This window comes from Charadrius vociferus, unplaced genomic scaffold, assembly GCF_000708025.1.
Source record: "Charadrius vociferus isolate BGI_N301 unplaced genomic scaffold, ASM70802v2 scaffold74, whole genome shotgun sequence".
NCBI lineage: Eukaryota > Metazoa > Chordata > Aves > Charadriiformes > Charadriidae > Charadrius > Charadrius vociferus.
This window is the reverse complement of record NW_009647849.1, coordinates 741,805-755,581: the sequence shown is the minus strand read 5'-3', so window position 1 is coordinate 755,581 and position 13,777 is coordinate 741,805. Positions and strand designations below refer to the sequence as shown.

Genomic DNA, 13,777 nt, shown 5'->3' with positions numbered 1-13,777 from the left:
TTACTAGAAAAGTAGTACAAATGTGCTAACCTTTATCAGTCAGAAGTCCCTGCTGTCCTGGATTCCTATGCAATTGAAAGCAGAGTCATCTGCAACAATGGGAGCTTTATTTATCCTGCACAATTGCTGCCAAAGCAGTCCTGGGACTTCCATGAGACTGCTATGAATATGTTTGGAGCGGGATGAATCTGGCAGAGCGCTGTGAAACTGCTGTATCACCAGTCTCAGGTCTGCCGGCTGGCTGCACTGACTGGCAATTTTTGTGCAGGGCTGCGAAGGAAATTTTAAAGCTTTTAGGAGGCTGAAATGGCACTCTTCAACCTGCCTGCCCTGTTACTCATGATTGCTCTACCCTCTAGAGGCAGTGGAGAGGATATAATTGCTGCTGTTATGACAGCTGATGGAGATTTAGGGTAGGGACAGCGGTCTGTGCCCAGCCCTGCATCCCGCACATACTCAGCTCCCACTCGGACGGTGGGAATTTCAAGGAGTAATGAATAAAGAGATGAGTCAAGAGTCAAACGGGAATCATTTTGCATCATCTTTCCCATGGCTCCCTGGCCCCTGTTATGAGATTGTCCATTCTTTACTTTATTCAAGGTAGAAGTAGTTGTGTAGCCCAAGAACAAGAATTTAAGCCTTTCCTTTGTCAGGGACATTCAGCACTTTCAGATGTGCTGCATGCTGCATGTCAGCTGCAGCAGGGGAGACATCTGTGGCCTTCCCAGCGTCCTACTGAACTGGTCGTAATCCTGTTAGTCTCCCTAATACGACCTACTTCTTCCCAGGACTAAGAGTCATCCTGCTTTCATAGGAGATGATAATGAAACTAAATCTGCTTTCCAGCCTGTAGGACTCCTGAAAGAAGAGTCATTTGCTGACAAGTCTGGACTTGATACTAGAGAGGCAGCAGGAGTGACTAAGTTCCCACTGGAGAGCGGGCCCGGCAGGCTAGAAGCCTTTTCACTGGACGTTATTACCAAGCTCGTAGGGCGTAGGGAGCAGTGAGAATTTGGGGGTATCAAATTGATAACATACCTGGAAAGCTCACTGATTGCATCCCAGAAGATGGAGCCATTACAGCAGAAGGACTGAAGCACTCTGCATCCTACGAGAGCTTGGCATCCTTATGAGACGTGTAAAAATACTTCACTGCCTCACAGCCAGGAAAAGCTCTGGGTCTTTATTGCAAGGAGAATTTTCAAATCTTTACTGAAAATAAAATAACAGTGAGAATTTTAAGGGGAATAACCTTTCCTGTTTCGTGAATGTGCCTTTTTGTTTATGCGGTCTTCCTGGCTCCTCACTGCATGGACCCTCCAGGTGTGAGCACTGAATCCTGACCTGACTAGGTCAGAATTGCTTTTGGTGAACACAACTAAGAAATAGAGAACAGCAAAACAGTGTGGAAGGTATTCTCTGGGATGATGCTGACCCTATGTCCTAAGGGCTGAAAAGAGATAGGCAAAAAGCAAATATAAGATAAAAGGAAAATTTATATTAACTGCCTACTTGAACTCTTTCCAGAGTGAGGGTGAGAACCTTCTCAGCAGCCACCTTCCAGGCATCCATGGTTCTGCCCTTGGGCAAACATAAACGATCACTCATGGAACAGCCACTATATTTTATGGTTTGAATTTGGTTAATTAATGATTCAGGGGGCATATTTCTTAACATATGACCCATCATGTGAGACAAACACACTCAGAAACTCTGGAATGCCAGAGCCAATGTGGATGCCAGGTACATGCCAAACCTGAGAACCAGAGTCTGAAATGCATGACCTTGTTCCTTAAAAAGGCGGCCTCTATTCTGCTTCCAGTATTAAATTTGTATTTTTTTTAAAGATGCATATCAAAGCGAAGGGATGTTGGTGAATGTTTCCTGCAGGAGTTGTTCTAGGCTACTCTTAGGATTGGCTTGCAAAGGCCAGACAGGGCAGCAAGGGTGAGCATATATTGAGGGATTCTCATGTCAGAATTTGAAGAGTTTAACTTGTCTTTGAAGATACACGCTTGTCTGAGTGTCTTGTTGCAGCAAGTTTCCCAAGATAAGGTCTCCCATGTGGTCTCCATTGTTAAATGCACTGCAGTCCAAATGTGGTGTTGATCACAAGTAAGGTGGTGGATATAAAGGCAAACTTTGAGATGTGCTGCCCAGGCAAAAAGAACTTGTCATAGATACAGAATTAGAGCCCGGTGCAAAGCCCAGAGTATTGCAGTGGCAAGCCCCTAACATGCTAAATGTCGCAAACTTCTAAGCAATGCACGTAGATGTAGCCAAAGTTTCTGTGCGACCTTCAGTTGTTATTTCTGTCTTGAGATATATTGCAGGAAGGACATTATCACAGCTTGCAAGACCACCAATGTGAGGTATGCAGTGCATGTGAGACCATGTAAGAGAAGGATTCTCCCTGGTTATTAGATGTGTGAGAGAATCTGTGTCATCCTGATACTAAAAGCAATAAAGTCATAAGTCAATGGAAAGCAAAGCCTGTAGGTTGACAGTGGCTCAAAAAATATTTGGAAGTTCCCAAAATGTTCATTTCCCCCTCCCATTGTCACCTCCGGTTTGCTTAATGTCATTTACTTTTCATTTTGATTTAAACCTCCGCTAGTTCTGGCATAGTGTCAAAGTGTGAGGCCCTTCCAAATCAGCTTGCTTACCTCTTGCCTCAACTCCTCAGTCTCAAGGCATAAGACATGTCCTGCCCTGCTTTATTAAGAGACTGTAAGGATCTACAGTGCCCTAGTGACAAAGTAAGAGGCAAAGCTCAGCAGTGGAGGAGGGCTGAAGGGCTTGCAGGAGGTCACAAGAAGGCTCTATAGCAGGAGGAGGGCTGAAGGGCTTGCAGGAGGCTCTATAGCAAGAGACCAACTTTCATCTCCTCTTGTTGTTTTAGCCATATTGCTCTCTAGATGTGTATTGCAGTCTCTGTCCTGAGAAGCTTACAGTTCACATTACAGGCAGCTATGATACAATACTTAGATACTAAGGTGGTTTTTTGACAGTGATAACGTGGCTTAGCATTGGAAGGCTCTCAGTGGAGAAATGGATATTTGGAGTACAGTGGTAGGAAAGATGAAAGGTGGCGAGTCTTGATGCAGAAATGTCACTATTAGTATATGAAAGGATATAATAGGTTCTATTCGTATGAACATAGTATGAAAATAATGTAATTGTTGTTGAGCAAAATAACACAAGGACCTATCTGAAATCTCTCTTCAATCCTCCCAAATTCATAAGTATCAGACGAGTAATTTTATTTCCCTGTCACAGCTCATTATGAAAGGACATGGCATGCTCTGCATCCTCTCTGGTTCTAAGATTGGTACTTAGCTCATAATGTTCTGTATGTGAAATTATCCTGGTTTTGATCAACATTAGACCTCCCCAAATAAAGTTACAGTAATTTCACTGGGTATTATCTCAGAGAAGGCAGGCATAGAAACAAAAGGTCAATTTAAGGTGCACTGACAGAGCTGGATGCTGAGCTGTGTCTGAGGAGTACTCCAGACAAGAGCAACACGCAGTTTCAGTGCTGTATTTCAGCTCTTTCTGCTCTGAATGGTGACTAATATTACATTGATCCAGTGGAATAGCTTAAAGTTTCAGATTAAAATAGTCTTTCAAGTACAATTTGCTACCAATCAAGTTACAAGTGGGGTGAAAAGCTTGAAAGAAACATTGACTCATCAATTGAAGCTGTTTGGGTTTTGTCCAAAACTTTCTTTAAAAACAAAAACTGCACCAAGAGTCCCCAAATCTTTAACAATGCGCCCCAATTAAAGAAAGAGTATAACTCAGAGATTCAGGCTCCACTACGGCAGGATTTCTTCTGTAAGTGTGTATCACCGCTGCTTAGCAGCCAGATGTGGACCTGGTCCTCCAGTGCCAGCCCTGGTGCTGAATCTCCTGTCCTACTCTGAATAATGTGACACTGCACAATGCCTCAGATGATGCTGTCAGGGACCACAGTGTGAGATAAGCCTGATGACTCACTCACTGATCTGCTAAAGAATGGTGTAAATATTATACAGCTTGTCTTGATTCTACAAGGAAAAAAATGAAGAATTTTTAGTGTTTCTGAACACAGTACATGGCAGAGCCACAGGAAGACTGCATTATATTCCTGTGAACTAGCAGTTTCTCTTTTTTATGGGAGATATTTTTCATTCCTTTTACCAAGACAGGGAAGAGCCGTCTTCCTGTCTGCCTCCAATTTTGCCTCCCACAAAAATGTTTCACTAGAACTTCTCTGACGGTGCAAAAACCTGATATATAGCACATAAACTACGGCACTATCAAAACATGAATCAGTCACAAAGCAACTCACTCCTGGTGAGGTGACACAGGTTAAGGACCAGACTGGGGAATTCCTGATGGATTTCTGCAGAAACTCAGCCTCCCAGCCTCTTTTACTGTTATGCAGAAAACAAAGAACATTTTTATTTGTGGAACGTATCGACTTGCTTAAAACAATACAAGCAAATGAAAACACAGCCCTGCCTCCTTTTTTTAGTAAGTTTGCAAACCAGCATAGTCTAACTATTCATCCAAGAAAATTCAGAGGAATCTGATGCTCATTGCCTTGCCAGCAGGATGGAGGGCTGAATTAAATGGGAAAGCCAGCTCTTGACAGCAGAGAAGTTCCTTTCTTAGGTGGTATCAGACACATAGGTTCACATCCCCAGCTGTTAAAAGGGAGATTTGTACTGCACCAGGAACCATCTCTTTCTTTCTCAGGTTGACTCCAATAAGGAAGATGAAAGGAGAAAACGTTAAGGAGGAATGAAGATACGAAAAAGGTTAATATCTGTAGCACTGATCTATGACCGATTTGGACAAATCAACTCCTGCCATCAAATGACTTTGTTATCTGGAGGGCCCGTGTGCCAAGGAAAGGCCGCTGGCATTGGACGTTGGAGTTGTTTGTAACCAGGAGGCACAACATGCCACCCCAAAAACCCTGAGCACCCATAAACCACATCTACCTTCTCCTTCAGACCACCAGGTGAGCACTCTTCTGATCAAATGTAAGACTCTATTCCTCATTTACATCAAATAACACTAATTGCATGTAGTCTATCAGGAAAGGTAGGGGTAGAAGTACTGAAAAACAGAGGAGTGAAGTCTCTGCAGCAGTCTGTGGGCAGTAAGTGTAAACCATGGACCTGGTGTGCTGCCACCACCAACGGCCACATCATTGGGGTGAGCTTGTCTGAACAGCACTGTTAGTCACTGCTGCTGTTAATGGCAGATCTGCGGCTAAACCTCTGCAACACCAAAGTCGCACTTGCAGTCTCCTCTCCGAAAGCTCACTCATGGGTGACCCAGTGGATGGTAGTCTTCAGGCCAGGGATCTTTATACTTATTCACCTCTTACTCAGTAAAGAACTGATTGATTTCCATCTGGTGACTTAAGGAGTAGTTTACTAGACTCAGATTCCCTCAGGCAGTATATTTTGTCTATTTATAGCCACACAAAGGAGAAATAAATACAGGTAGATGGCATGGGAAAGTGCCCTGAACCACGCAGAAAGCTTTAACAATAGCAGTTTTATCATATCTATTGCATAAGTTGCTTTAATGTTGGAGAAAATGGTAGAAGTGAGAAGAAATGAAAACAATTTGTATCTTTATGGATAAATGGTAAACCATGACACCAGGGCAGCTCAGTCCTGAAAAAGAAAACCCACCCCCCTAACTGCTTTCTATTACTCTCAATAGTTAAAAACTGATGATGATGGGTAACTTTTACCTCTAGATGGAATAAAGCATGCCCCTGCTGCACTACACAGCTTATATTCCTGTCTGTGTGTGCACAGTGTGCACTCTGTGTAATGAAGGTTAATTATGTCAGTACATAATTAAAGATAAAAAAGCAGTGAGTGGATGCCAGTGATGAGATCAGTACGGCAATCCTTCTAAAGAGATAGACATTTACTTGCCACATGGTTTGAGGCCAGGTCTGGGACTAGGGTCAAGAAACTACTTCTCTCCCTGGACCATTCCATGACCCTGGAGGGGAGTGTTTAACCTTTCTTTGTCCCATTTCCCATGTGGTGCAAATGAAAGATGATTGTTCAGATGAACATCACCTCTCTGCAGAGGACCTATGAAAAATTCAGGCAATATTTGAATCATTTAAAAGTTCTTTCCAAAATGCACTGCAGCAAAGTTTACAGAGCAGCCTAAAGGCTGGAAGACTTACAAAAAGAATTTAAAGGGATTATTTAGAAATTAGCTAAGCATTGAATAATGGGCAGTGTACAGAAGCAGCCAGGAGGCGTGTCTACTATTTTATAGTGTAAAAGTTCAAAAACATCACGAACAATAATCAAAATAATAAAAAGAAAGAAACTATCAGGAGGTCATTTAGCAGCCCCACCAGCCATTCTAGTGCTTGCTGTTCCCCTGCATCAGTCTTCGACACAACATTTTGGAGCTACACTTCTCAGAAGCTGGCAGCGGCTGCTCAGCTGAGAGCAGTGCAACCTGGAGTCTCAATATCTGTAGGAAAGAGAACTCGTTTTCCATCTCATGATCCATCACTTTGAATTCCCTTTTTAACACACGGTCAGTCAGGAATGGGCTTGTAGTCACAAGTGTGAACAGTGGGATCTAACATAGACCATGAGCCATAATCAGGACTGTAGTCAAGAATGAGTAGCTGAAACCTTTGGGCTTTACCATTTGTCATGATAAAAAAAACCCAAACCAAAACAAAGAAATTACAGCTTACTGTTTCTGACTTGCATTTTGTTCTTATTTTAAGAATATTCAGAAAGATGGGACTCACCTATCTGCTCAGGACAGGACTTGGGAGACCTGAGACCTGCTCAGGAGAGGACTCCAGCTGAAAATAGCCTCAGCAGCTGCTTCAAGGGCAGCTTTCTATCCGAGACAGTCCAGGGCTAACCCCTGCCAACCCTGTCCTTCCCCCTCCTTGGGCTGGTCTCGCAACAGATCCTCTTCTCCTGGGATGCAAAGCCCACATCTCACCCGCTCAGCAGCTGGTGGATGAGGAAGAGGAGGGAATGGGCAGTGGTGAAGGCATCACACAGCAATAGTGACAAGTCTAAGCTGTGCTGTAAATTGTGGTGCTGAACATGAGATCTTATTTTAGAGGCACAGAGGAAGAAGGGACTCAGGTGGGAGAGAGATATGGGGAAAAAAAAAAATTTCAGAAGAGGAGAAGGTGGGGAAAGAAGAATTGCAGGAAAGAAGGCAGGAAGGGTCAGACAGCAGGGTCAGAGTTGGGAAAGGCTCTCCCTAGGCATCAGGGGCAATGGAGACCTGTTCAACCGTGCCTAGGAGGTGATGAGACCTCAGCAGTGAGACCTGAGCATGGCTGGGATGCTCCCTCCATTCAATCTGAGCAGCACCTGGAAAAACGGGTCTAGATCTAAACCCCCCATACTGTTGGAAATGTGCCCCCAGGTGCCAGGTGAGGATCACTAGTCTTAGCGCCCCAGATGAAGGGCCCTTTTTAAAAGTGCAAGTGATCTCTTGGTTCATGACATCAAGAGGAGGGGACAGAGGAAGAAGGTCACCATGCCATGATGCGAGCAGAACTGCACTGACTTGCGAGGGAGCGTGCTCAGCTGCGCAGCCAAATGCAGAGAAAACAGGGGCATTGTTGAAAACCATTCTTGTGTGGGACATTCCTTTGTGTTTACTTCTCCACAACACTTTTAAAGGCCATTCATATAATGCTGGAACAAGAATGGGAAATGCCTTGTCTCAGACTTCCTGTTGTCAAAGCAAAAAATAATCCAATATCCTCCCGCGTGGGTGCTGGCGTGGTCCCAAAATGTGTTTTATTACGGCGCGGGGCCCTTCGGATGGCTCGCACCAGAGCAGGGCACGGGGCTGGCACGGCAGGGCCAGGAGCACTCCCTCTGCCAATGGGCACCACGCCTCCTCTTCCGGGTCGTATTTTATTTTTAATTCAGATAGTCAGAGGCACAGAGAGAGGAAGAGGCGAGTGCTGCCCTGGGTTGAAGTCCAAAGAGCATTGTTTTCTCATTATGAGTATTGTGTTGCCATCACGGATAATTATAATCTTACATCTCAATACGTTTTTTTTTAAAAAAAACACACAGAGGCACTGAAGCCAGAGACTCCTTGGTGACAACCCAGGAGATGTCTGTTGTTCTTCCTGACTGTGTATTTTATCTTATGGGGATTCTAGGGTATTGCTGTGGAAATGCCAGATATTAAAACCTCATTATACTTCTGTTTGCAAAACAGATCTTAATCGCTCGCCATCCTAGACAATTACCCTGGCAGGCAAATTTTGGAAAAGTTAACAGCCAAAAAGGATGAAAAATCTTTTCTTTTGCTTTGTTGAAGCAGCGAAATCTGCATGCAAACTCACTTAGGCAGCCAAATACCCTGCTAACACAGCCCTATTCCCAAGGAGGCACTTTTCCAATTTTCTAAAGTCAAGCTACTTGTGTCTCCTAAACCTTGTTCTAAGTGCAGCTATATTATAAAGTTACATGTTTTTCTGCAACCTGTGCCAGCATACAGAGCTTTGGTATGAAGTAGTGAGATGCACTCCATCCTCACCCTCAGTCGCCTTTGGTGTATAAATCACACGTGAGAAGTGCGAAGCCCTGCTGGTCCTGCTTGCCTGAACAGAGGACTCAGATGATCACCACTCAAGTTTCAGTGCAAAAAAAGGCTTGACACAGGGCAACACCGATGATTTCTGATATCTTCTAGTCACACAGAAAAAAAAAAATCTCATGCAGTTTGGCTGGAGCTACTAAAGAGATTCTCACTTCCCGCACTAAGAGAGTAATGTAGTAGGACTACCATGGATTTACTGCAAAAAAGTACTGATGTCTAATATCATTGTCTCAGTTTCATGAGGAACCCAATCCTGGTATTTCTGTCCTTTTGTGAGTCTGAATTCCTTGGGGTCTCCATTACCCCTTGGGGTCTCCATTACATCCATCACAGGTCTCCTAATTGTCAGTCAGGTCTGTGATTAAAGCAAAACCCCTTTCAAGAGGTTCAGAAAGTATTGCTTTTATGGCAGTTATTTGACTAAATGACTGATATTATTGGAACATTTTCTTGCTATGGAGAAGATTAATTTTCTTTTGCTGTTTCCCTCCCTGTAGAGGGTAGTTACTCTTCGACTCTGGAGAACTGACTTCTAAACAGCTGGAACTAAATGGTCTGTGTGCCGCTGCTCCCAGCCAGCGCTGGGGCACCAGGTGATTCCCAAGATCAGCAGCAGAGTCCCCCTCCAGGTCCCCTCATCCAGCATCTCTCAAAGGGCCGTGTGAGAGCTGATACCCAGGCTAACCACACTTGCTTAAAGATGGTCCAAACGAGCCCCTAAATGCACAGCTGGCCAGCTGGGTCCATACATCTGTCTGCTCCCAGCCCACTCCCCAAAGACTCAGGCAGAGCCTGCTGCCTCCCCCAGCAACACCCCCTTTCTGGAGTGCACAGGGCAACTCCTAAGGAGGGAGCTCCCTCAGCTTTCTCCAGGTGTGCATCCCAGGGGGAAGCTCACAGAGGGGGTGCTCACCCCCCTGCAGCCACCCCAGGGGAGGGAACACCGTGCCCACGCTGCCCCCAGGCCCATCAAGGCAGTAGGATTCTGCAATAAGTTAGATGCATCCAATACAGCATCTGAAAGATGCGAACACCTGGAGTACAGGAGCCCCCGTAGGTCCACGAGATATAGCGGGTGCGAGTAAATTACTTGGGGTAGTTTTGGTTTAGTGGCATTTACATATTGTATTTTAAGACTCGTGATGGGATGATGTGAGGGACAGTGATGTAATTCTTCTCTGTAAGCTGGCTTCTCGCCTTGCCAACTCAAGAGTTCAGTGTGGCACTGACTTCAATGAATTAGGAAATTTATGAGAGATCACTACTCTCCTTCAGTGGCCGTAATTTTCTAAAAATGCCAAAAGATAAACGTACATTACAAATTGCTTAATTCCACGTTTCATGTCTCAGCTCTGGGTGGCCAACAGACGTTTATTTACTCATTTCATGAGAGGTGAGTACTGGGATGGGAAGCTGAGGGCGGTTTTGAGGGTTCCCAGCACAGAGCCAACCTCTCGGGGCTGGCTGAAGCCACCGGGCACAGGCACTGAGGTGGGCTGAGCACCCCGGGCTCCGCTCCAGGCGGCGATTTAATGATAATCTGACCTAATAGCCGTGATCGCCGAAGCACTCAGCGTTATTGTGTCCACCTTTGCAACCTTCTTTCTTCCTCGAATACACATGCGGCGTTTTACATTTGTTCCCCCGGCTAATCAGGCCGTCCCTGGAGGGGCCCGGGGATGCGGGCGGTGTTTAAGGAGGAGGCTTGGCTGAGTCACTGCGAGGACAAGAGGACAAACCCGGGGAGGGCTGGGCTCAACCCTGCCAACACCCTCCCCACACAGCCCTTTTCTCTTCCCTGCCTCGGGTTTTCAGCCCGTGAAATGGAACGGACGGTAATATTTGTCTTAGGTGAGCCTGCGAAGCAGCTTTAGCCGTGAAACTAAATGATGTTATCTGAACCGAATGGGTATTTTCAGATGAAATGCAAAATCTTAACACGTGACAAGACTTTGTAAAGGTATAGGCAGTCAGGGGGTTAAGTGCAATTGAAATGGATGTGATTGAGAAGAATTACGTGTAACTGAGATTCTGTTCCCTCTAACAGGTAAGTAGAGTGGGGTTTTATGTGAAAGATCAGCGTTGAGGTCTGTGAAAATTATTTCTTCCCAGAAAGCGTAACTTATCCAGTGGTTATCCCGGGAACAACTGCTTTAGAAGCCTTTTCAATGGCATTAGTCATTCAGGATCGTAGTTTGTTTTTCTTATTTCTTTAGAAAGACATAGTTGGAAAGATGCACAATGAAGAAAAAATTCAAACCTAATTCAAGGACATAAGCTGCTCCACTTGGGTTTTGAATGTAACACTGCGTAGGCACTGATGCACTAAGATCCTGGGCCAAGGATCACACAGCACATTGAGACAAACACTGCAGAGAAACATTTCTGGTGAGGAAGTGCCCATTGTTGAGACCTTTCACACTTCTTTAAAACAAAAGGGATATCCCACCGTCTGTTGTAAGAAACCAGCCCTGTGCTCAGCCTCACCAGGGCTGGGAGCTGAGCAACCCACCCGGCAGCCGGCCCCAGGACAGACCCCATCCTCCACTGCCCACCATGCTCTGCAATGCACGTACCTCACTGACACTCAACGTTGATGGTGTAAAGGGATTTTCTGGGGTCCTGTGACCATGAGGAAGTGGATTCATCAAAATGTTACAATAACTCTGGTATCTTGAACCTACTGTTAATTAATGCTAGTCAGCAGCATCGGGGTATAATGATGGATAGTCTCTGGGCTCCCCCATTAAAGCACCTGGCATGTGGGATACAGCCACCCTGACGCAGCTGGGTCCCCAATGCCAGTCAGCTGTTCTCTTCCCCTTCGTTTGATGGGTCTGGGAGAGGACCAGCTCCCTCCTTCCCCCCAAAGCCCTGCTGGTGCTGAGCTGCCAAACACCAGCCAGAGCCTTACCCCGGCCCAGGGGTTGCCACGGCTGATCCCCCCTAGCTAAATCCCTATCTGAAAGGCTGTAACTATGCAGAAGATTTTTCAAAGGTGAGTCCAGTGATGCAGGGAGAACCTCCTCAGAGCTGCTGAATTCATCTTAAGTTTGCAAAATTTGCTTTTGATGTTAAACAGAAGCCAAGCTTTGTAAGGGCCATCTCTGCTCCCACTTCTGGAGAGAGGAAAGTTTCATTGTTTTGGCCACAGGCGATGGCACCGATACAAACATTTAGTGTGCACAATGACAAATACTCTGTATCTTAGCACATTCATACTTGAGAGTCACCAAGAGGGATTTAAACCCGTCTGAGTGCTCAGCAGGCACTGGGAAGGACAGAAGATTGTGGTTAAACCTCTGCAGTCTTGCCTTAAGAATTGCTGACAATTAAACGAGTCAGCCTGCAAGGGGCCCAGTACCAGGTATTGTGTGCAAGTCTCCTTCGCTGCAAGAGGATTCTAGCCAAAAAAATGTCACGTTATGTCAAGAGAGTGCATGTTGCCCGTCAGAGCAGAAGGCGGCAGGATGCTGCACGGCACAGCGCAGGCACAAGGACATCAGTCTCAGGAGCAAAGCAAACCATGGTCCGTCTTTGCGGAAGCTAAAAATAGTGTGTGTTGGGATTTGCAGAGCTAAAGCAGTAAATAAAAGCTCGGAGTCCGAAAGGGAGCTCGTGTAATGAAGAGGGGACTTTTTGTGTGCCCCCGACGGGCCGCTGGCCGGGGGAGGACAGCTGCTTGCCCCAGCGCCCCGAGCCCAGATGGGGGGGAGATGTCTCCTTAACAGCCCGCATTCCTGGGCTCCCCCGGCTCCCCCTTATCTCTTATCTGTCGATCTTGATGGTAACAACAACCAACCATTTGTACCTGAAGCGGGCTGGCAGGCGAGAACCGCCTATCAGGTGGACAAGCTCCTGCAGTGCTGCCTATTCTGAATTACTATCTGAGGCATTTCACAATATTTTGTGCTTCTGGGTTTTTTTGATTTTTTTTTTTTAAAGTTCCACATCTTGTCAATATGTGAGAATTTCAGCCCAGATTTCACATTTTATTTTTTATTTTATTTTTCTAACCTGCAGCTTGCACCTTCAGAGGAGGGGAAATGATTTGGGAAGCTCTGTGACTTAAAGGGAATGCTCGGCCAAAAGCACTCCTCACCACGGACTGAGAGGGGAGTTGCTCTCGGGATGAGCCCCACCAGCCCCAGAAATACTCCCTGGGAAGCTGCGGGATGAAGGGGACACACACAAGGATTGGGAAGCAGGATGAGGCCAGGCAGAGCCATCCTGAGCAAAACGTGTCGCTCCTGAAAGCATGGCAGCTGGAGGCCTCTCTGTCTTATCCCTGTTCAGAGCGAGTGTGATGGTGTAATTTTAAATTTCCTTACAGCAGCATCACAACACTTGGAGAAAGGTGTTTGGGAAAACTTTCATGTTTTGGCACAATCTCATAGAAATGGCACCACCAGCACATCTTTCAGCGTGAGGACCCACACGAGACAGAGGATGGATGAACACGGAGTTAGAAACGAAGAGGTGAGCAGTTTGAAATAAGCAGCAGAATAAACGTGGGCTACAACTCGTGCTAAGGATCTGTTCACAGTTGCAAATGTCAGGCAGTGAGTGAGCTCTGCTCTTCTGCAGTGAATGTGGTATCATGAAGGGACATTTCCCTCTGCCTCACGGGACACAATTATTAATGATGCTCATCAAGCACTAATACGCAGCCCATCCCTTTCCTTATCCCCCCCAAAAAGCCCATGACCTTTTCTCGTTTACAACTAGTAAGCAGGGGGCTGGGTGACCCTTCAAGGGACCTGGAGCAGGGGTGCAGACACTGATCTGTATTTCAGGATTTCTCTCTATAAAATTTCTCTAATTCACTCCTTACATAACTCATATTATCTTTAGCTCAAAAAAAGGCTTTTCCTTCATGGAAACACACACTCTTAAACAGATTCCCAAAGTCAGAGTTACTTTAGTGTTTAATAATCTTTAAGGGTAAATTGAAATTTCCCACTTAAAACAGCAGGTATAATTTAAATTGATGGTTTCTACTAGAGGAAAACGTTCCCTATGAAATTTTGCCGATGTGTACAGTGTAGTTAGTGCTCAAGTGACATTTATGGTTAATTATTCATTTTCTTACTTTGAAGTGCCTGAGGTGATGGTGTAATAACCCACGCAGAGCTAG

The 13,777-nt window shown here is 45.5% G+C and overlaps 1 protein-coding gene across 1 annotated transcript in view; it reads left to right on the top strand.

The window, feature by feature from the left end:
• The first annotated feature begins 306 nt into the window (after positions 1–306).
• Positions 307–13,777, top strand: part of LOC104284558 (chromosome unknown open reading frame, human C16orf72) — a 48,487-nt gene continuing 35,016 nt past the window's right edge. Inside the window, exons 1-2 of the mRNA XM_009882903.1 lie at positions 307–413; positions 789–994. Coding sequence (XP_009881205.1) covers positions 307–413; positions 789–994 — 313 coding nt within the window. The remainder of the gene's footprint in view (positions 414–788; positions 995–13,777) is intronic.